At 46.5% G+C, this 22,435-nt stretch overlaps 1 protein-coding gene across 1 annotated transcript in view; it reads right to left on the bottom strand.

Moving 5' to 3' along the window:
• Window positions 1-22,435, bottom strand: part of LOC114848147 (astrocytic phosphoprotein PEA-15) — a 29,398-nt gene extending 6,963 nt beyond the window's left edge. The window contains exons 1-3 of the mRNA XM_029138398.3: window positions 22,035-22,435; window positions 376-550; window positions 117-272 (exon numbers count right to left, since the gene is read on the bottom strand). Of these exons, the coding sequence (XP_028994231.1) occupies window positions 117-272; window positions 376-547 (328 nt within the window). The 5' untranslated portion in view covers window positions 548-550; window positions 22,035-22,435. The remainder of the gene's footprint in view (window positions 1-116; window positions 273-375; window positions 551-22,034) is intronic.

Below are 22,435 nucleotides of genomic sequence, written 5' to 3'. Positions count from 1 at the left end.
CAGTTTGTTTTTCAGGTGCTGTGTTATTTTAGGCCACAGGGGGGCAGAGTCGAGTTGGGTTTGATGGCAGTGATTCTGACCAGCCCGGTGCTCTGATGCTCCAGTGTGTGCGCTACCTTTGTATTTCTTGGCTGACGGGATGCGTGTGAGCTTTGTGTCGATCTCGTCATCCTCAGAGATCTTGAGGACGGTTGTGCGGTACTCGATCACCCTCGTCAGCAGGTCTGGTCGCCGTGAAATCTCGAAGATGTGCTCGATGTAGGACAGGTTATCTGCGTGACGGTCGGGACACGGCATGTGTTACTCAACAAGCTCTGCGGTCTGGTGGCATCTCGTACCTTCCTGTATGTCATGCTGCAGCCACACCCCCCTGACCTTGGGCCAGCTTGTCGTTCTTCTCCAGGTAGCTGAACCACTCCTTGGAGGAGGTGATGTTGTTGCTCTGGTCCTCAGGGATGTCCTCCTTGCAGGCAGACTTGAGCTGTTCCAAGTCCTCGTTGGTGATGTTTTCAGAAAGGTCGCTGAGCAGAGAGCTGTACTCCGCCATGGTCTGGGCCACGGCAGGAGGAGGAGAGAGGGGTAGTACATTTAGTTGTATAGCACAGATACAAAGCAAACATGACCAGACTAAATCAGTTAATAATCCTGCTGTGTTTTTTGTGTTGTATTGTAATTCTTGTCTGAAAATTAAAAAAAACATATTCTGTCAAACTGCTCAAAGCAAACACAGCCCACCTACTTCCCAGGCTCCACAATGGAAACCTGAGCTGATGACAAAAGCACATTGTCAGAGTGGGAAGCAGACGCTGAGAATAAATACAACAGGTCACGGAGTGAGTTTATCTGTGGATTTGTGCTGCCGACTTCCAGTGTTAAAAGCGTCCCTGCACGCGGTGGCGCTGCTTTTCAGGGTCGGGCCACGTGAGCAGAGGTTCGTGCATCCGTCAGCGTAGTAGAGTGAATGGCTGTTCAGATGCTCCACCACGGCCGGGTGTAGGAGTGAGTGCGGAGCGTGCTCATTGGCATGGGACTTGTTGTTCAGGAGCAGCCAGTGTGAAAAAGACAAGAAAACCACAGAAAAAAACAGGCCGCGTGATTCAGACGTGTTGAGAGGCCGTCTGCTCCGTTCGACTGTGTCACTTTAGAAAAAAGAAAATACATCAAGAGCCTGTCTCAGATCAGGGTTGCCGGGTTTTAAAACATATCTCGCTCAGCACATTTGGGTCAGGCTGTTAATATTAATCCTCACAAATACAGCTGCTGCCTGTGTGCAGGCTGTGTGAGATATGCGACAATGACTTTGACCATGTTAGTTCAACATGAAGAAAAAGGCTCAGTTGTTTTAATGATAGATTGTCATAAGAAAAGAGCATAATATCCCTTTGTAGCTCATTTACTGGACACGTCTCCAGGCTCTGTTGAGTCAGAGTTTCTTGGAAACATCCTCCTCTTTATGAAAATGTGAGGTAAACGTCGCAGCTCTGTTTGTTTAACACTGTGGAAGTGATGTGTTTCACCTCAAACCAGAGTTATAAGTGCATCCTATCACAAAACATCACAACGCACTCAGGGCATCTTGTTCTTCTCATGTGTAGTCACAAACATCCACCCCCTTCCCTTTCCTCCATCCCTCCGTCTCTGGCATCCACGCAGCTGGCGAGAGGCCGCCGCTCAGCGCAATGCATCATGGGCACCGGCATGAAGCTCTGTCTGCCTCTGATCCCCTCAGTCTCATCGCAAATAAACACGATGCATGTAAAGCCCAGAAGAGCTGCGCGATGAGCGGACTGACCTATATAACCGAGCTGCTGTTACAGACTGCTGCCACCAGGGGGCGACGACTTACTGAGCACCATTAGACACTGGGCAGCTGTGATTATTAACAGGAGCATCTCACTTTCTCTTTGTCTAATCACGACAACAAATGAAGCGGACGCTTCAGTTATATAATATTTAAAATTAAATATCTTTATAACTATAAAAACCTATAGATCAGTGTGTGTGTGTGTGTGTGTGTGTGTGTGTGTGTGTGTGTGTGTGTGTGTGTAAGAGCAGGTTTGACGGATAATAGTGTCCCGGCGGCTGATTTGAGGTCAGATTCGTCTGACTGGTCTCTAATGGCTAATGGTGGCATTTTGCTTGGTTTTCCTGGCACACGATCTCAGCTGCAGGACGAGAGCACGACGATGATGGAGCACTTTCACTGTGCACGTGTGTCTACACGCATGTCTGTGCAGGACTAAGGAAGGCGAAGGCTCTGTTCAGGTTAGACTCACAGCATGTTCAGCTTGGAGTAAGTGCTTGGTGAATGAAGCCAGTGACTCACAGCTACAGTTGTGCTATAGTGTGTGTGTGTGTGTGTGTTATTAGAGTCTTAAATGTCACATTCACGTGTTCTCAACGCAGAGAAGCTCGCTCATTCAACACGAAGGGCTGCGTGGGAGAGAGCAGGGGTAGGCACCTTAAATGAGCTGGATCACAGTGTGTGTGTGTGTGTGTGTGTGTGTGTGTGTGTGTGTGTGTGTGTGTGTGTGAGAGCAGAAGGGGCCTGGCTGAAAGAATGAATGTGAGTTTGTGCCTCCCCTCTCGACCCAGGTCGCCCTGTCTGCTCTCTGTTTTGCACCACAATGGACTGGCGCTGTTTTTGTGTACTTTGAGAAAAGAAAGGGGGAGAAAAAGAAAAACAATGGACAGAGTGGTTACATTTAGTGCTGGTCTCCCACCAGCAGCTCACTGCTCCCTCTCTGCTGTGCAGATTTCAATCAGTGTTTGTGTCAGCTAGTTGTTTCCTGCAGATTTTGTGTTTCACATAAACTATGGAAGCTTTTTGTTTTTTTTATATGTGGCACTTTATAATAAGTATGAGAAATAATGTCTAAATGTAACTGTGATGTTTTACCCTTTCATTTGAAAATGCTTCCAGTTTATAAAATGTACAGATTCATGTTATTAACATGCTGCTGCCTTATTACATTTTTTATTTAGGATTTAAGATTTAATCATAAAGTCAACAAGATTCTTTTCCACATTCATATTATTGTTGTCTTATCCAAATCAAACACAGCAGAGTGATCAGGGTTCACACACTGCAACCTCTGCCTGTTGTGTTGCACTGTTACACAAATGTGTCCATTGGTCCTGCACACACTTTACTAACGCTCATTTATATGCAGCTAAGTTAACCTTTAATAAAGTGATGTGCATCCATGCTTTTACAGTTGCCTGACAACAGACACATAGATACCATAAAGAATCAACCACCTGTGGACGTTATCTACACTGGACTGAAGTGACAATAGAGGGAGTGAACACACATGAAGCTTTTGCCACTGTTGCCATTTTTAAAAGGCATTGGTGAGTTTATTGAGCAGAGTCTGTGAACCCCCCCCCCCATCACCACCCTGTGCTCCCTGGTCTCTGCGGGACGAGCTCCACACTGCACACTACTCCATACATAGAGACCCACTGTGCTTCACATTCTAATGAACACAAACATGCTTTTGTCTGCTTGTTCCTTGTTCTCTGCTGCCCCGTGTGTGTGTGTGTGTGTGTGTGTGTTTGTGTGTGTGTGTGAGGGGTGAGGGAGGGATAGAGCAAGAGAAAGCCCTGTCACTGAAATTATAAGCTATATGTTGAATTGTCTAACTTACAGGTTTCTGGGACATATGCAACACACACACTAACGAATCTGCAGTTAACAATGTTTTAAATTATTCAAATGTGACTTATCTCAATAAGGACTTCACTCCATAAAAACTGAAAAAAAGTGACAGCTTTATGTGTGAAAGATATGAGATATGAGAGTTAAGTATGGAGGTTACTAGTGATGAACAGTCACTGACTGAGTTACACTATGTTACACTTAATAACTCTTTACAGCCTATTGACTTTATATCACACATCCAGGCTGGTTGTGATCCAGTTGTCTCATTATGTGAACATGGTCCTGAGGCAGCATGTGAAAATTTGGGGGATAAATGTGGAGGACCTTTGTCTGCGCCACGCACTGGCACACGTCGCATCCATTCCTATATTTGCCATTATACGCATCATTTCCAGTGTCTTTCCTTTTCCAGTAGCTGTAACACTCAACATAGAGAGACCACACACACACACACACACACACACACACACACACACACACACACACACACACACACACACACACACAGTAACATGAGTACACACATACACCAACCACAACCACCAAAACTCCCTCCACACCAATGATGTTGCCATGGAAACCAGGCCTGGCTTTGCCTTTAGGCCTGGAGACTGTTACCTAGCGACAGGGCCGAGTCCCCTCCTCCACACATTGCTCTGCATCCCCCCCACCATCCTTTCAGAATAAAGGCTCCAGCTAGGTTTACTAAAACAGTCTATCATAATTTAAGGTAACGCACTGATACATTTATTTGTAAACACTCACACACGAGTACAATATAAATAGATGATTGTCACTGTGATATTGATCTTGTGACGTTCACATGATCAACAGTCATCTCTCAACTCTTCAGCCTTTAGATTTTACCATGGCAACCAGAACAACAGGATCTTTTTCCCTGCTACTCCATCGCTGCTTCTCCTCACATGCTGTCTTTGTAGCTGCTCCCATTCCCCGTCCCCATTATTCTACACACACCCGTCCATCCTGTTGGTGACTCCAGTAATAAATATTGGAATCCTTTAAGGTATCTATGTAAAGCAACTCAGAAACTACCCCCTCCTGTAAGTCTGTTGAGAAATGACTTCATTAGCTGATGTAATCCTTCTCTAATTCACTTCAAAGAGTGAAGCATCTTAAACCTCGCTCTCTCCCGTTGTCTCCCTCTGTTTCTCTCCTGTCAGGAGGTAACAGATCAGAGAGTGGGAGGCGCCAGCGCTCACAGTCGCAGGCTGCACGCCTCCAAAAATCTATCTCTCGGGTCAGAAGCCTCTCCTGCCCGACCACACATGCACGTGTGCATCTGTGAGCGTGTCACTAATTGGCTTTTCTTCCAAGCATTTCACCACAACCCACGTGTTCATGCACGACGAAGCCCACAGCACGGGATGAAAACGAATCTGGGCTAGTTTGAATGACACTGCTGCTGGTATCTGCAAGTGAATGTGTTTGTACATATTGACCTCCTTCTATGCAGACTGGACTGTTGCACACAGCATTTAATTACAATTTCCACACTGTGTGTTTATGTACAACCTGAGAGCGTGTGTGTGAGTGCAGCGCTCTTTGCGTCGCCTGCGTTCCAGGAGGAGCTCTTCAGAACCACCTCTGGTTAATCCACAGCCGGCAGAAGGACGCGCCGAGGTGTGGGTTGAATATTGGGTTCGGATGAGGAGAGTAATTCTTGGCGAGCTAATAAAAGGCCTCTGTCGCACAAATACAGAAGCTATTCTTTAAACAGCAGGTCTGTAATGGATGCACTAACTGGCTGTAATTAAACAAATTGCTTAAATAATTTTGCTTCCACAATATTGTGCAGCAGCCGCGTGTTCGTGCTGTGACACCTCTGTGTCCACTGTAACGACCTCGCCGCTGAAGAACGTCTCAGCTGAACGTCAAAGCGTGGCTCTTGACGGAGCCGTGAACGCAGAGAGCGCTGTGAATCCCACCGCACGCCACACGCTTCGCGAATGCAGCAGCTCTGACAGCGACTGTGACATCGATCGGAGCTCAGTGCTGCAGAATCTCCAACCTGCTGCCTGCAGGTGTCTGGGCCACACCAGAGCAGCAGACGGCCCCGAGGGGGACGCGGGGCTTCGACTAGGCCTCGCTGTGAAAGGCTTCATCCCCGGCACCCTGCTGGGCCGAGCGTTCTGCTTCTGAGCTGCTTCCGCGCTGCTGCGCCTCCTCTCACTCCTTGGGGCAGCTCGAGGTTCGATTCTCCGTCAGTGCTTGTTTTGCTCACTGCACACCGGCTGTATTTTCACACCAGCGCACAAACAGAAAACCGTGACTCTGCTCGCTCGCACTGACTGCGTGCTGCAGAGTGACTGTGCAGGTACAGCGATCCTCCACCACCGCCTCCCAACACGATGCAGCAGGAAGTGGAGGCGCTCTGATGAACGTGTTGCTCTGCATAAAAGCTCACGGCTCATGTTCAGTTTGTACCCACTCATTAGACGAAAGAAATGGAACTCCCTCAAGTTGACTGTTAAGTGCAGCACTTGATGAAATGATCTTACATTCCATTATGTCTCCAGACTGAAGCTCTGGTAATGGTCAGGGTCAGCAAATATTATAGCACCATTTGCTGACAAGATCATCACATGTCAGGCATAAATGGATTAAATGATGGACATATCATTTATTCATACTAATGAAGGGTTAAAAGTTGCATTTGTTCACTAATGCTGCAGCACTGAGTAAGAGTGTTGTTAGAAGTAGGTGTTTAAACCGTGTTGACGCTTGCTTTTCATGGCTACGAGTGGCTTCTGACCATTAATCTCGCTGTGATGTTGGTCCCGGCTGAGAACATTGAACAAACGAAAGGTGTTGTGTAACCGCGTCGCGCCACCACCACCGGCTGCTGGTTGTCCTCCTCCGTGCTCTGGATGCGTTTCCCTGCCCTTTAACATGGGATTAAACCTCGTCTGACCGTACGCGCGCTGGGCGGACGTGAGAGGGAACGCTGGGATAAAGAAGGGAGAGTGACGGCGTGCGGAGGGTTATGAGATGAGCCATGAGATGAGGTCTGGGTGAAAGACGGGAGACGACGGAGGCGAAGGAGGAGGCTCGGTCGTGCGCCTCACAGACGGCCTCGCGTCCAATGAGGCAGCGAGTGCTGCCAACACTTATCAGTTCAGAAAGCCGGAGCAGGGGAGGAAAGAGCGCTAATCCGGGAAGAAGCAGTGAGCCGCCACAGAATATAGGCCACTGGCCCAATTCTCCATTGAGGAAAAAAAGAAGATTTGCTTTGTGTTTAAAAATAGCGCCGCTGATTTTTTCGAATGATCATTTTTCTTTCTCATCTCTGTGCATTCTCATGAAACCCTTCCTTAAGCTGCATGTTCCTTTCATCACTCTGTGACATTTTCACATAATCTACAAATATCTGGGGGAAATCGATGCATTGCTTAGCGTTAGCATGACAAGCGCCGTCCTAAGCTAACACATAATAATAATAGTAATGCCCCAGATGTTCGTGTTTGACACCTTTTTATTGTTCAGTGTTCACAGTCTCACAGTGTTAGATTGATAATTAGCACTGGAATTACCACTGAGCCTCACCGACATGTTTCATTTCCTCTCATTTAGTTATAAAGTGAAGTGATGACATTGTTGTTATTGTTCTTATCAAATAGATTAATAGCAAAAGTGATACATATCCTTATATTTGAAATCCTCAATGGTTATTCATTCACTATTGATTGATTATTGTTTTTAATAAATATATATAATAATATAATAAATAAACTAAAAGCCACTGTATCCTTGTTATTAGTGTTTTCAAATAGCCCAAGGAAGATCCATTTGATTGGAGGGTGTCACTGGCAATTTACTGAATTACATGTGACTATAAGCTAAATGCGTATTTAAGCTTTGTGCATCCAGAACTGTTGTGTTCTTTATTGGTAACAAGGCTTACTGAGCACCTTTCTACTGGATTTAGATTTTCCTTCCTTAAGAAGCTGGACGGGGTTGGAGGAGGACTTAGATTTGATCTGAGTTCCCTCTCAAGTGTCTATAATAATTACATTTCTCCACTTCCACAAAATTACTGCATGTTTTAGCCCAGAAAGATTTTACCTTTGTTACAAGCCTTTTCTTTTACATGTACAGTATCTGGTGTTTGAGGCCCTCTCAGATCCTCCATGCTTCTCTTTGTGTGGATTCGTCCTGCACCTCTGAATAAAGCTGAAGGGGTTAAAGATGATTGAAAGACAGAGCCAAAAACACTTAAGGCAATAAAATGGAAGCGTTTTAGTGAGCGAGCATGAATAAAAACCAGACTGGCAAATGTGAGACAAAGGAACGAGTCATTGATTTGTTGGTTATTGTTGGAAGGAAACACGCGACTGTACAGATTTGAGGACTTGATGCATTAGTACAACCAGACACACACGTGTGCACACACATACACACACAGTGTGGCATCACTCGATGAACCTCTACTGAGCCAATAAAACACAGGCAAGACAGTGTGATGTAACTGTAAATACTAAATAAATCACTGCTTTTTAACCAAAAATAACATAAAAACTCACTTGATCTGTAAAAACATTAAAGTAAAGACGCCATTGAGGAAGCGAGATATTTCCCGGAGCTGCTGTTGAGCTGGGTTTTGTACCGCTGAGACCTGGCTTTGTCCGACCAAGCCGAGGCTTAACTTCCTGCTATCACCATGGACACACTTCCTGGCCCTGGGTTTAGAGCAGCGGAAAAAACAGAAGCCGCCAAGGGAGAAAAGCGGACTGCAAACGGGGGAGAGCGGCTGAGAGAGGTGAAAGATGCAGAACAGGAGGGACAGAGAGGGAAGAGAAGCAGCTGGACTCTGCATCAGAATTAAAACCGGAGCCTGTGCCGCCTGCTTTGTTCAACACTGCCCTCTTCCTCTCCTCTCTCGGCCTCAGGGGTCGGCTTTATGTACAGACATCCTGCGTGCAGTGGATCTAATTGGTTCAACCACGTGCAGACAATAAGTAGGAAAGACGCTTCAGACCCATCTACACTGACGTGTTTGGGCTGCACGTTACAATTTGTTGGGTAATTCTTACAGTCAACTGTGTGTATTTACACATACAGAGCAACACCGACCCCACTGTTTTTTGCTCCACTGCTCAGGTTTGGTCTCCACCATCTCCTCGGCTAAATCAGTTGGGCTCCACAATATATACAAATGATGACAAGTTTGAAAGACATCCTCATCGCTAAATGTGACGTATTATCGAGAACCAACTTTTAAAAGTTGGAAAAGACTCATCTAGTTCTACATCTAAACCATATTCACAAATCTGTAGTGAACATAATATCAAGCCTTTTGTACATTCTCTAAATAGTGGTCTGAACGTCTCTACGAGGGTTGCTAATGTCTAACTGTATGCGTGACTGGCTGTAGGAATATGAACAGCTGCATGTCTCACACACATGTGGATGAATGCTCTGATGTGAGCGAGAGAGAATCAGCCCATCCTCTGTGACTGGAGCTGCTTAATCTAAATTCTAAATGGCAAATGGTTCATCGTGGCTGCAGGAAAAGACCAGATGGCCATGACTAAAACCAGAGAGGGGGGGAGCGTAAGAGTGAGAGTCAGAGAGAGAGAGAGACCAGATGTGGCGAGTGCAGATGCTGGAAGAGATGCATGAAAGGGAGCAAAATAAAAAAGGTGACATGAAAGGATGGAGGGAAATGGTTTCTGCATGTGCAGACATACCAGGAGCTGCAACGTGCCCACACACCCATTCGCGCGCCGCCCGGTACGTCCTCTAATCAAAGCGAGGCCCTGTTTATTCTGGGACGAACCTCTTGACTCGGTGACCCCGTGGCGACAGCGGCTCGGCCAAATGAGACAGCGGCCGAGTGCAGTCACGCAATGCACGGCCGCGCCGCTGAACCAGCGTCAGGTCTAATTCTTTAATCCATTAAGACCCTGCTTCCATGCGGTTAAGCCACCGTAAGCAAGTCGGTAACTTTCAGCACCTGATAAGTCGGCACAGCGAGCGGTTATTAGAGGCTGTTTACGTTTCCAAGTGGGTTTAAGCTGCTGGTGTAACTGGCGCTAATGTCATCTCCTTTTGTTTGGATGCTGCAGGTGATGGTGATTTAAGCTTTCACACACAATTCTCTCAGCGCTAACCTCCTTCAAATGGTCCTACTGTAGAGAATTAGTTTTATTCTTATGCAGTTCATAATACGGATCACTGCATGACGGACAGTGCTGTTTGAACTTTCATATTTGAATCTGGCAAATAAAAGCAAAGGTCTCTTTTAGATTCACTAGAATTTTCTGAAACTTTCTGGAACACGTTGATGTTCTCCTCTTCTCTGAATAGATGCTGCTCTGTTGTCATGGAGATTTTCCCCAGTAAAGTTTTGCTTCTCCATAACAACTGAACAAACCTCGTCTGCTGAGCAAAACCAGTGTCACAGAAAGATGTAGAAATGTCTTGGGAGTGGAGTTGGCATTAAAACTCCTTGCTGCCAAAGCCTTTGAAAAATATAAGGCGACAAAATGATGCTGTCACAGAGTCTGAATACAGCACATTACTGTATATAATGTTCCCAGAGCATTAGCTGACATCAACCTTAATGTTAGATAATAGGAAAGATGCTCCATCTAATAACTAGAGTGATGGTGGCTGTGCTTGCGCTGTCTGTGGACAAAAGGTGATGATGTGAACATGTATTTAAGCTGCTCGCTCAATGCAAATAAATGCATCTTAAGAACATCCTGTTACAGTGTCAGAGGAGCATGGCTCATATTTGATGACACTGTAAACTGTTACATGAAAAGAAGCAAATGGGCTGTGAATAAGTGGCATCATTTCACTCCACTGCTCCTCGCGCTAACGAGGAGATGAGACGTGATTAAACGGCTCTTTAAAATGTACAATTACCGCTGAAATGCATCGGAACAAGTTGGAAGGATCCCGACTTTCATGCGCTGCGACAGTTTATGCTATGAGAGATGCTATAGTGTCACAGCAGAGCCAGATATGAAAATTCATGGAAATGTATTTGTGTCGTCGATGCTTCATTAGCGTTTGGGCTTTATGGAAGATAAAAATATCTTGGTGCCTCTGGGAGGAGAGCGGACGAGGGAGGGAGGGGCTGAGCGAGCGCGCGTGCGAAGCTGAAAGAAGGATGTAAGAGCGCTGCTTCGCTTCTCTCCGGCGTGTGCACGAGCGAGGCTGCAGCAGAGACTTCCAGGCTGAATCTGACGAAAGGTACAAATCACGAGGCGACGTCAGCCCCTCCAGACGCCCTGCTGTGAAGTCAAGTCCAAAAATATCTCCCCTCCTCATCTCTCAGCCCTTCAACTGCGACTCATCCTCTTCCTCCTGCTCTTCATGCCAGGCTCTTTGTGAGCGTCGACGCGGCAGAGCATGACAATGTGGTGACCATGACAACCGAGCTAAAACAAAGAAGGAAACTAGTTTAACGCTAGAACTAAACTCCTGACCTGTTGTTATCATAGACGAAGGGATTACTCACACTAAATTGAACATCATTATATTAAATTGCGCAAATGTCTGGTTCCTTTCAATGTGACCTGTGATGTCGTTTTTTTTTTTTTTTAACGAGCAGCAGTCACGTCTGAAATGGACCGACGAGCTAAACGCTGGCACAATGAGTCGCAGGGTTAATAACGCTCAACGAATTCAGCCCTCGAGACCTGAAGGGAAAAAGTCCATATTACATCAATGTCAGCCTACACAGACACACGCACGACAGACAGGTGGGTGAGCAGAGACCAGAGTCTCCCATTAATAATTATTATGACCCAAGAAAAAATAGGAAACTACGCTTTTCAATGGTCTATTAAATTTAAATAGTAACAATAGGAATGTAAATATCAGCATAGCTTTTGGAACTACAGACGCTCGTCCCTTTCTGAGAGTTCAGATACCTGAAAACTTCCTTTAACTGGATCATCCTGCAGTTCTGTGGCTCAAAACCGAGATAAAATACTAAGATGCTAAAAACCCAATAAAATATTCCCAGCTACACAGAACGTCATGTTTCTAAATATGCAGCTCTGCTTGTTCTCAGGAAGACAGATGGCGGTCAGGTAGTCAAGCCAGGAAACCAATTAAGAGCCAAAAGCATTCAGACAGAGTCCACCTGCAAGGAACCGCTGTCAAATAATCCCCACGATCAGAGGCCGGTCCCTAACGTGTCCAGTGTTTGCATGTGTCCAGGGACGAGGGCCGAGAATCAGAAAGACAAACAGAGAAAGACCTGAAGGGGAGGAGGACGAGGCGTGAGGTCAACGAGGGACGAGGAGAGTTTAGATGTTAGACTCAAGCAGAGTCCTGTTCAAGACGCCTCCTGCCGAGAAGACGAGAGCCAGACGCACGAGGCAGCTCATTTCCTCAAGGGGTCAAAGTTTTATTTAGAAAGAAGAAGAACTGATGCAGCGGCTGCGGAGAAACAGCGACAGCCGTCGGAATCGTTTTCAGCTAAAACAACTGTTTCTCCTGCTTCGACCAGAGAAGAGCAGCCTACATGAAGCTTAAATAGACAGCAGCTCCCCGCACTCCTACTCTGAACATCACAGTCGCTGGTGCGGTGACGCTAGCTAACGTTAGCAAGCAGCCCAGACCAGCTACCAAAGCACTTCAGCTTCAGTGAAGAAAAATGAGAAAGCTTGGATGCATTTTCTTCTTTTGGAATCTTGAATCTTCTTTCTTCAGGAGACAGAACGTTGTTTTCTGTCTCCAGCACCTTCTCGTCGCGCTCACGTGGCCTCGCTGCGTTGCTTCCTCCGTTCGCCGCCGAGCATCTCCACCGCCTCCGTCCTCCCTCGTCCACTTCCTGTCGCGCCGCTCGTGATTTGACTCGTTCCCTGTGTTGCGTTCTCAGACTCTTCTGACACCTTCCGCCCGTTAGCTTTGATCAGCGCGTAATGCCTTTCACAGACGCCGCGTGGCCTTTGAGCGGCAGCTGTTTAAACCATAACCCACAAACCTTCTTCCTCTTTGTCGCCCTTTTGTAACAATACGCAAAGAAAAGCAAGAAGCGAGCGCAGAGGCCGAGTGACCCACGCGCTGCTGAAAGGCCCACTCTGCCTCTGAAGGGCTCGGATCTACTACATGCATAATAGAATAAGTCAAAGAAAACTAAATAAAGGAAAAATAACATCATTTCCTGTTTGGCTCCTGCAGGAAAAAGTGCTGCCGGAGCGTTTGCGCCAGACGGGAAGAACAAAAGCGTTTAATAAGAGGTTCACGTCATCTACCTTATCTGCTGTAGGTGTATTTGTGTGTTTTGAAGTCTGCCTGAAAATGACAGACACCTGCACAAATCCACATTCTCACCTAAGCGAAGCTGCGAGCAGGGTGTGAACGCCTCGTTCCCCTCCGCTATTGTGGGCCTGCGTTTTGCAGCATATGCAGGAGTGTTAGTCTGCAGATCCTTTTGTGCTCAGCCTGTCTGTCACTGTCGGAGTGGAGGGAAGGCGCGATAAGGCCATTAACTTGATGAAATACCTCACAAAAAGATAGATTTTCGCATCGACCACTTTAATAAACTTCACGCACGGGCCCTCGTTTCATCAGGAGAAACCGGGAGGCTGCTGAGCGTCGGTCGAGCCGCTCGGCGAAAAGAAGGCGCACGCGTAATGGAGCCCTATTCCACTGTATCGCTCAGCTCGCGGAGGCTGGCTCCGCTCCCGGTGGAAGAGGAACAGGATGCCATAACCTAACGGACGAGGGCCACAGCTGCAGACGCACAAACACACTCAAAGGCGAGGCCAGAACGCCCACGCCTGCATCAGCCCACACCAACGCCTCCACCTCCGAAACACAGTTTCTATCAGACGCATGCATTGAACACAGAAACGCCTCACATCACCCTTTACATGAAGCCAAACACACATTACAACAATATGGACACAAGGCACCAATGCAGACAAAACACACTGAGCTAATGTGGCTGCAGACATGAGTAAGTACCTTGACAGGCCTTGTTAATAATGCATGTGAATAAAACTATATCTATCTGGGCGTATTCTCCAGTCCTGTGTTGCTTGGTGTATTTAATTTTTAAATATTTCAGAAGTAAATGCTGCTTTAATGCAAAAATAATTAAATAATAAAGCAATCCTGCAGCAACGTTCGGCTTTTAGAGCCAAAAGTAATAAAATCACTTTTAACACAATCTTTCCCATGTGAAATGATTTAATTAAAATGTTTTCAAACACCAACTCTCAATTTTAATATTTTCATTTCATCCAAAGCTGCAGTTGGTCTTTGTTCCAGCGTTGCTCTGAGGGGTTTTAGGATTTTCTCATGAACACACGTCGCACACGCATTAAAAAGCACTGACACACATCTGAGGCCTTGAGTTACGTAATAACAATTCAGCGAGTCTTTGTTCGCCTCGTTTTCCGAAGGACTGCAGAGCCACAGTACGTTTTCATCTGCTATAACAACCGCACAGGATGTTCAACCAATTTCTGCTTCTGAATTTAAACATTAGCACTAATAATGTCATACTTGATGTTATGAATCTCACAGTTGTACTACAGTAATATTTTTGGCCACAGTAACAATATTCAAAATAGTGTGCTTCTACATTAACAAATACATTAAAAAACAAACTGTCAATGTTTGGAAGAACCGTTAGTTTTGATTTGATTGTAGTGATTTTAGACAAATCAGATTTTTATGAATTTCATGGTGTTTTCATTGAATGGTCCTTAATTTGTCAGACTGTTAAGTGCTTTTTCTACGCGTCTCTTCAGGTAATCTTCAAAGGCGTAAAGAACATCTCCATCCCGCTCTTTAATGTACAGCGTCTGTCATGAGGAACGAGAGCTGCTGCTGCTCTGAAGGAAGAGGGACGAACGAGGTGAGAGAAACGAGATGGAGAAGAAGGGGTGAGAGGGAGGAGGAGGAAGGGGGGGGGGGTAGTCTGAGTCATCGTCAGGGCTGAATGGGAAGGAAGCCCCTCTGTGCTGCACACACCTATAGAGGCCGCATCCAGTCCATTAGAGATTAAACAACTCCTTCTGTGTGTTTCTAATGGCTTCAGACGTGACTCCAACTTTCAGCTCGCTCTGCCCTGTGCCCCCCCCTCTCGTCCTCTCCTCCTCCCCCCTCGCTCTCCCAGCCTCTCTATCCTTCCATTAGTGGATTAAGCACGTCGGTATCAGAGGGGAAGATCGGTGCAATTCAGAGAAAATTAAACTCAGTCCATCTCCCTGCGTCTGGGGGACGCCACACATCTAACTGGCATATTTCTGCCCGCCTGCCTTCATCACCTCCTCGCGCCGCAACTCTATTATGGATTTCTATAATAACATAACAGCAGATGAATTCACTGCAGGACGTCTCGCTGTTTCACCTCCACATTATTGAGGCAATAACTCACAGTTAAATGAGTGCTCCCACTAGCAGGACGGCCCATTGAGGCACGTACGGCTGTGTTGCTTGTGCAACCTGTTGACTGGGAAGAAGAGATCAACAGAAACGCTCCTTACTGGTGTACAGCAGGACATGGATGTGCCCTCCTGCAGGTCTACGTGCAGAATCATAACCACTGGCGAACTCAGGTACGCTGAATGCTGAAACAGCATTTAATGCTAATGCTTGTAAAAAGGTTTATAATACGAATCACGTTAAAAGAAGATTTTGCTAAATAAAACTAAATAAAGAAGTACAAAGGTCATAAAGGTTTAAGTGAACTACAGTTAATATGAATCAGAAGCTGAAGGGCTGAAGGGAAGAACATGTCAGTCAGAACCGTCCAGTTTCAGATTGACACAATGCACTCGATCAGCTGTTGGTGGAGGAGGAAAATTAAAACAGGCAGGATGTGTAGTGCTGGAATTGGCACCTCTGTCCTAGACATCCTTGTATTCCCATTAGAGAAACGTCCAGTGATTAATGAATCAAAAGTGTTTGTAGTCTGCAAACTGTAAATACAGTATTTGCAAAACTGCCCATGCAAAAAAACCTAATCCCCACTTTAAAGCCCAAAGGAGAACTACCAGTATCAGTATATGTTTAACTTGTCTGAATCAATATTCCACATTAATGTTTCTGTTCAGACAGCCACATTTGTGTTGTAGAGTACATCTGTTACATAAGGAACAGTCACAGTCATTGAAATACCCACAATTACAGAGAACAGCCCGGAGCATCCTGCAGCCTCAGCGCCGTCACACACGGGAATGACTGGGAATGATTGGGAGATATAGAACCAGGAGTAAATCATTACAATGAATTACTAATTAGCTCCTTGGTTACAAAACCACTTGCCTTAGCAACCGTTAAAAGTCACAGCTCCTTCGTTCTGTGGTAATTATCAGCGCAGCTTAGATGTAACTTTCATCCCTATGATTCAATTACTGCTCGGTAACGCAGCCATTAAGGATCCATTTGCGCTTTTACCCGTTCTTGTTGTGCTTTCGACGTGAGACCGAATGCGGTGCCAGGTCTGTGTATAAGGAACACGGCAGGTTTATGGGCTCTCGCTCTTTTTCCCTTACAGCCCCTGCAACAAAATTATGTCTGTGTTTGTGCGTTTTCCCATTAGCGCCGGGGAAAAATGAGTTTCTCGCTGGGCCGTTCTCTGCCCACCCAAACTTCATCTAAAGCCCCAGCTGGAGACTGGAGGCTGCAGTGACCAAGACGTTTCCGTATTAATGGAGTGAGAGTCTACTCCAATATTAAACCTTGTGGAACAGACTGCAGGAGCCTTTCACGTCGGTTAAGGAAAATCAAGGTGTAAATCAAGCATGGGGAGAAGATTCTAAATCAATCCCTGAAAGAGAACATCAAGAAAAAAACAGCTACTATAAATATAGAATGACACCAAACAATAACAAGGGCAGGTCTAGTTTGTGGGCTGCTTGTCGTAACATTGAGTTCTCAGCAAACTCAGAAAAGGATCTTACGTAAACACTTCCAGTCGGGCTTTTGTGTAGCGCTACAATGAATTAGTGCGAGTTGCAATACCTGGAGCGTTTGCTGAGTCCACGGGACCCCAGAGGGTTACATAAACAACATACATGCCTGCTTGTGAAGTGAAGAGGAGGTGCAGGAGCGTGTGAGGGTCACACGGAGACAAGAGAAGGGGATGGAGTCACGACTGTGGTTTAACAGACGAGGCCAGGAAACGAAAATCTTTATTCAAACAGACAAAAAAAATCCTTGTAGGTTCACCCACACCACCAACTTCACCATAACAGACACGGAGAGAGAGACGTCATCATCTAAAGCCTGGATGGAGCAGTGCAAACACTGTCACAGGCTCCGACTGAGCCCTCGTCTGTGGCACGATCGAAAGCAGCGTTTTATCATCACCATTAATTAGGCCATCGCAAAAACTGGATTTTCTGTCAAACACCTAAATTCCCTGCTGCATCGGTTTTCGTAGCTTCATGAACGTGCAGGCTGATTTCTAAACGAAGCGGCGAAGTAGTCGTGACTGTGTTTGTTGGATGCCGATTAGAACAACATGTGAAATGCATCAGCTCTGCAGCGCTGAGTGGGACTCAAGGGGCTTCACGGAGCAGCTGGCTGTGGCACTCTCCGTCTCATGGCGGTTGCTGCTTCTCTCCAACTTTGAGCAAACTATGAAGTGGTGTTGAGTGAAAGAAGACGCAATCAGGGTAAAAGCTGACACGCGGGTGTGTGTGCAGGGAGCAATTCACAGTGGAACCGAGTCTGTGCGATAGCGACAGAAAGAGAGAGAGGGAGGGAGCGAGAGAGAGAGAGAGAGAGAGAGAGGGAGGGAGAGAGAGAGAGAGAGAGAGAGAGAGAGAGAGAGACCGCCTTTGACAGAACGTCCTGAAACACCTGAAAGCCTCACACTCACAAACTGCATTCACCTCCCTCCTGCTTCGATGGAATCAGCTCTTATCAAATCCAATCAGAACCACTGAGGCGTTTCATTTGGAGCTGAGCGAGTAGATTATGCACAGGCGAATGGCGGTGGTCTGAGGAGTATTTATGGACAGCATATATGATTGTGTGTGCGCACGTGTGACAAAAAGAGAAAAGGGAGCGCGTGCACGTCCACGTGGTTGTGCATCAGGCCATCTGCACCGTGGCTGTTTGTTTACTGCTGCCGTCTGTGCTGGCTTAGGTGTGTGTGTGTGTGTGTGTGTGTGTGTGTGTGTGTGTGTGTGTGTGTGGCCATTATTCTGGCCACTGTGAAACTCCGCCAATCAGACAGATCGGGCTTAAACTCTTCCAAAGCTGAGCCCCCCCCCCCCCGCTCCATTTTCACGTATCTACGCAGACCTCACTTCTACTTCCTCGACCGTGAGCTGTTGCTTCACCTAAAAGCCAGAAGGGTGAAAGCTCTGCAGCGGCAGGGGTCGTGGATAAACGGCATGAAATCTGAAAGCGTGCATTAAAAAGCGGCTCCGCGCCGGTGTGGGCGTCACTGGTAGCACAGCAACCGACCGGCCGCACGGCCGAGCTGTGGCTGGAAGGATTAGAGCTGTGTGTGGCTGCAGTCTGGGAGGCAAACGCTTAACCTCTGTCTTTGGGGACTTTAAAACTCATAAGCATCATTGCACATGCTTCTACTATGCTAATACTGGATGAAAGTAAACCTCTTGTTCCAGTTAAAAGCCTGATGAATTGTGACTGTGCTTATGACCGTTTTCAAGGAACATACAGGTACATTAAGGTTTTAAATGCTGATGTTCAGCGTAAACGTCGACATCATCGTCTTCCAGCTTCATAACATGAGCCAGTGTTTGTATGTGCGCAGCCAATCTGCTTGGTAGAATAATCTAATTAATCTAGAAAACACGTCGAACGTGGGCAAAGGAATACAAACAGATTAGAACGCGGACTTCCCCTTTAAGGCATCACTTCCTGTTTGCTCCGAGTAAGTGTAACACAATGCTCGGTGCTTGTTACAGACATTTTTCAATCATTGGGGGCGTTGAGCTTGGCACCGTGTGCTGCTTTCACTCCTGGCCCACTCAGTTCTGTTTGCAGTATCGGTTCCTTTGACCCCAGTGACTGAGACGAACACTGACCTGCTGCAGATGTGATGCTGAGCTGCCGAGTAATAACCGCCGCTGCTCTGGTTTGCTAAGTTTGTACCGTTACTGCTAGTGACTTATCCAGGTACTCAATTCTTACAACTTACTGTAACATTATTTTAAACCTACTGTTCATTCCAGTGCACATGTCACTTGCACTAATGGTGCAAGAGTCACTAACTATAAACAGCCATGAAAAACACAAAACAACAAAACTATAACAAAAAAATGAGTGGGAAAAATGTATAAACCATTAAAAGAAGTGCAAAAGAACCACAAGTTGCCAAATGACAACAAAGAGACTCAAAACATCCACCAAGAGATGCAGAAGCAACACAAATGGCCACAATGACTACTCAAAAATGAAAATAACACTTAGCGATGCCAACGTCCACAAAATTAGCTTTATGAGCTATTGGATAACGTTTCAGTCATTAAGAATTGATGATTGAGATGTGGTTTGTTTAAAAGGTTTTAAATTATTTGTATCAGTGTAAGAGAGTATTAGTGTTGTTCTGGGTGCAGGGTTAATATGCAAATTTCCTTGAAGGGTAACCAGACTAGTAATAGTCTGTCTGTGTTCCTTTAGCAAACACTTTAGTTTAATGTTAAAAACGGGAACTTTCCCTGCAGATTAATCTGTAAATGCAAATCTGGAAGCGAGCTGAAAAAGCGGGCGGCCGTCGAGGACGAGGGCGGTGATGTCGGACGGCAGCGACACTGAGGCTGTAACTCAAAGCTTCCTGGAGTCCAGCGCACACGGTGAAGTGAACAAATGCGCCGCAGGGGAGAGACACCAGACAACAGGCAGGGACGTACAGTATCCGTGTACCAGGGGCACGGCCCAGGAGCCACCGCCACAGGAAGCCATTGTGTGGCTCCGACACACCACATGTGATACCTGAGGCCTCGTTCAGGACCACACGCGTTCTAGAATCCCCAGGGTTCTGTGCTGGTGTTGGACCGACCGGATACAGGGCTCAACCGAGCATCCAGTGTCACTGTAGTTAGCTAAGTAGGGGTTCTGGGACAATTCAAACGCTATCAAAGCTCTTTTTTTAGTGAAAAAAACTCAAGATCACATTCACATTCAAATAGTCTGAAAGGAAGTAAGCAGAGACCGAGGTTTTAAATCCTCTTGCCCTGTGGCTGAAGAAGAATCATATCAGTGGTTTCAGTTTGCGGTAAAGAGAAGTTCTCCATTGAACTAAAAATAGCATTTTAGTTGTTGGGCTGAAGAAATGACGAAGCCCAGCAGGCACACGACCGACCTTCGACGTTAAAATATATTAAAACATATAATATACATCAGATATTGTTGTGACGTTGAAACAACGTTTGACGCTAATGTTTAATGCTAATGCTTACTGCTAACGTTTAATGCTATGTGCTGTCATGTTGAAAGCAAGATATTGGAATAATGTCGCCCCATCATATTGATTCATCTTTTAGAATCGAAACCTAATTCAGTGGTCGTTCAAGCGGCTCATGATGTTGATTCAACTAGGATTCAGCGTTGCCTGCTGCTCCATGGACTTAGCGCCTGCTGTCTGGCTGAGCTCCTACTGGTCATGAATGTTGGCTCTGAAGTTTAGCAAAGTGAAAAAAACAATCCTTTGTTTTGATTGTTTCAAGTTTCACCAGTTTAACACCGATCTTCCCGAAAACTGTGTTTGACTCAGTGCCTCCAAACAGCCGACCACAAACATTCCCTCAGCGGCGACAACCGACACCACAGACTCACGCTGGGAGGAAGCGAACCTGAGAGAGGAAGTGCAGTTCTGCTGCGCTGCCCACTTTTCTTTTCTGTCTCTGACGCTCAGATCGATGGGGATCAGGGAGGAGAGCGGCCCCCGAAAAGCTGAGTCAAGGGTGCTGCTAAACCTGCCGCTAGGACTCCAGCCACGTTTTCTCCTTCCACTTCCTCCCTTCCCTCAAACTTTCATTAAAAACTTCCTTTTACCAGCTTTTAACAAGAACAGCGAACAGGGAAACTATGACAGGAATGCAGCCTCCCAGGAAACCAACACAGCTGTTGAGCTGCACTGCTGTGCTGCACGGGCCGGGACACTGTAAACATGACCTTTATTCATTGGATTATACAGATTTATCCCAGATTTTTGTTATATTTAATAATGTGGATGTGCAATAATTGTAAAAGTGAAAATGATAACAACCACGATTTCACTCTTTGTGCCGATTTCAATGACTGAACAGCAAATTCCCTATTATTGAACTCACCTCTAAAAACAGACGAGTGTTTGTTGTACAAAACCTATTCGCAAAGTTTAGACTGGATTTATTAGTATTCACTGGTATTTAATTGGTCATCCAAATAAAGTTCCCCAAAAATTCTCCCGCACACACACACACACACACACACACACACACACACACACACACACACACACACACACACACACACACACGTCCATTCATAAAAGATCCACCCTCTTCCCCATCCGCTCATTCACACACACACACACACACACACACACACACACACACACACACACACACACACACACACACACACACACACACATCCGCGCGGCCGTCCGGGACCGGTCACAGGTGGTCGCGCGTGGTTCAGCATCAGCTCTTTTCTGTGAATGGATTCTCGAAGGCAGGCAGAACCTTGCAGATAGCGCGGCCCAGCAGAACCGCAGATGTAGATGCGGCCCAGTCGAAGTATCGCAGAGAGCCGGGAGAACCAACCCACAGGCTGACATTATGTAACATCGCAGCTCTTTATGATTCAGTGCTAAAATATCAGACTGGCTCTATATGAACAGGGAAGCGACGAGGACACCGGTCCATGAACGCCCCAGCTTCACTAAAGCCAATCCAATTAACTAATTAATGATGTCGTGAAGGCCCTCAGAGTGGGAAACTCACCAACTTGCCACTTAACAGGCCACTTCGTGACTCATTCACGTCCAAGCCACCAAGGCGCTGCACATTTCTCTGCTTATTACAGGTATAAGACCACGGATGAGGATGTTTTCCTTTTACATTGCGTTCTTATTTTCCTTTTTATATTTATTTTCAGTGTCCATAAACGTCTCATATACACAACGTTTTCCCCTTTTATACAAGTGGTAAAAATAATAAGCTGCTGCAGGAAAACTAGATTGTACAGGCGGTTTGCGAAGTAGGCGAGTCTCAGCCTCCATGTAGCGGTATGCGCGGAGAGAACGGATCCATAGCCATGAATGGAGCAGGCTGAAGGAGTCACAGCCCGCATCGGTTCATGAACTACACCCCATAAAGAAGTCTTCCTCAAACAGGAAGCGGGCTGCATGTGTGAAATGGGAAAAGGCGCAACTTGGAGTCGGACAGAGACAGAGCGTACTCACCCCGAGCGCAGCAAAATGAGTCAGCTACAGACGAGCACGGGGATGCGGGAAGACAGTCTCCTCTGGACCTGACGGAACGCGGCTCCGCGGGGGGGGGGGGCTTCCGATCCGCCCGGACTGGAGGAAGTAAGGTAAAAGAAGCCAAAGCGGTGCGCTCCTTCGGGCGCGGTGGGCTCGGCTGACGGAGCGCTTCACTTTGTCATCGGCGTGGGAAAAACGGGGCCGTGAAGGGGACGCGCGTGCGATGAGCTGTCGGTGGGAGTCAGAGCACAGCAGCGCGAAAAGCCGAGAGTCTGGATGCTGGTGATTCCTTCCTGCGTGTCACCGTCCGCTCCGCTGTCCGCTGCTTTGGGACCGGAACGTGGGAACGCCTTCTCTCTCCCTCTCCTCGCTCTCTCTCC

This window comes from Betta splendens, chromosome 2 (assembly GCF_900634795.4).
Source record: "Betta splendens chromosome 2, fBetSpl5.4, whole genome shotgun sequence".
NCBI lineage: Eukaryota > Metazoa > Chordata > Actinopteri > Anabantiformes > Osphronemidae > Betta > Betta splendens.
Note: the sequence above shows the minus strand (reverse complement) of the source record. Positions and strands in the feature narration are given on the sequence as shown.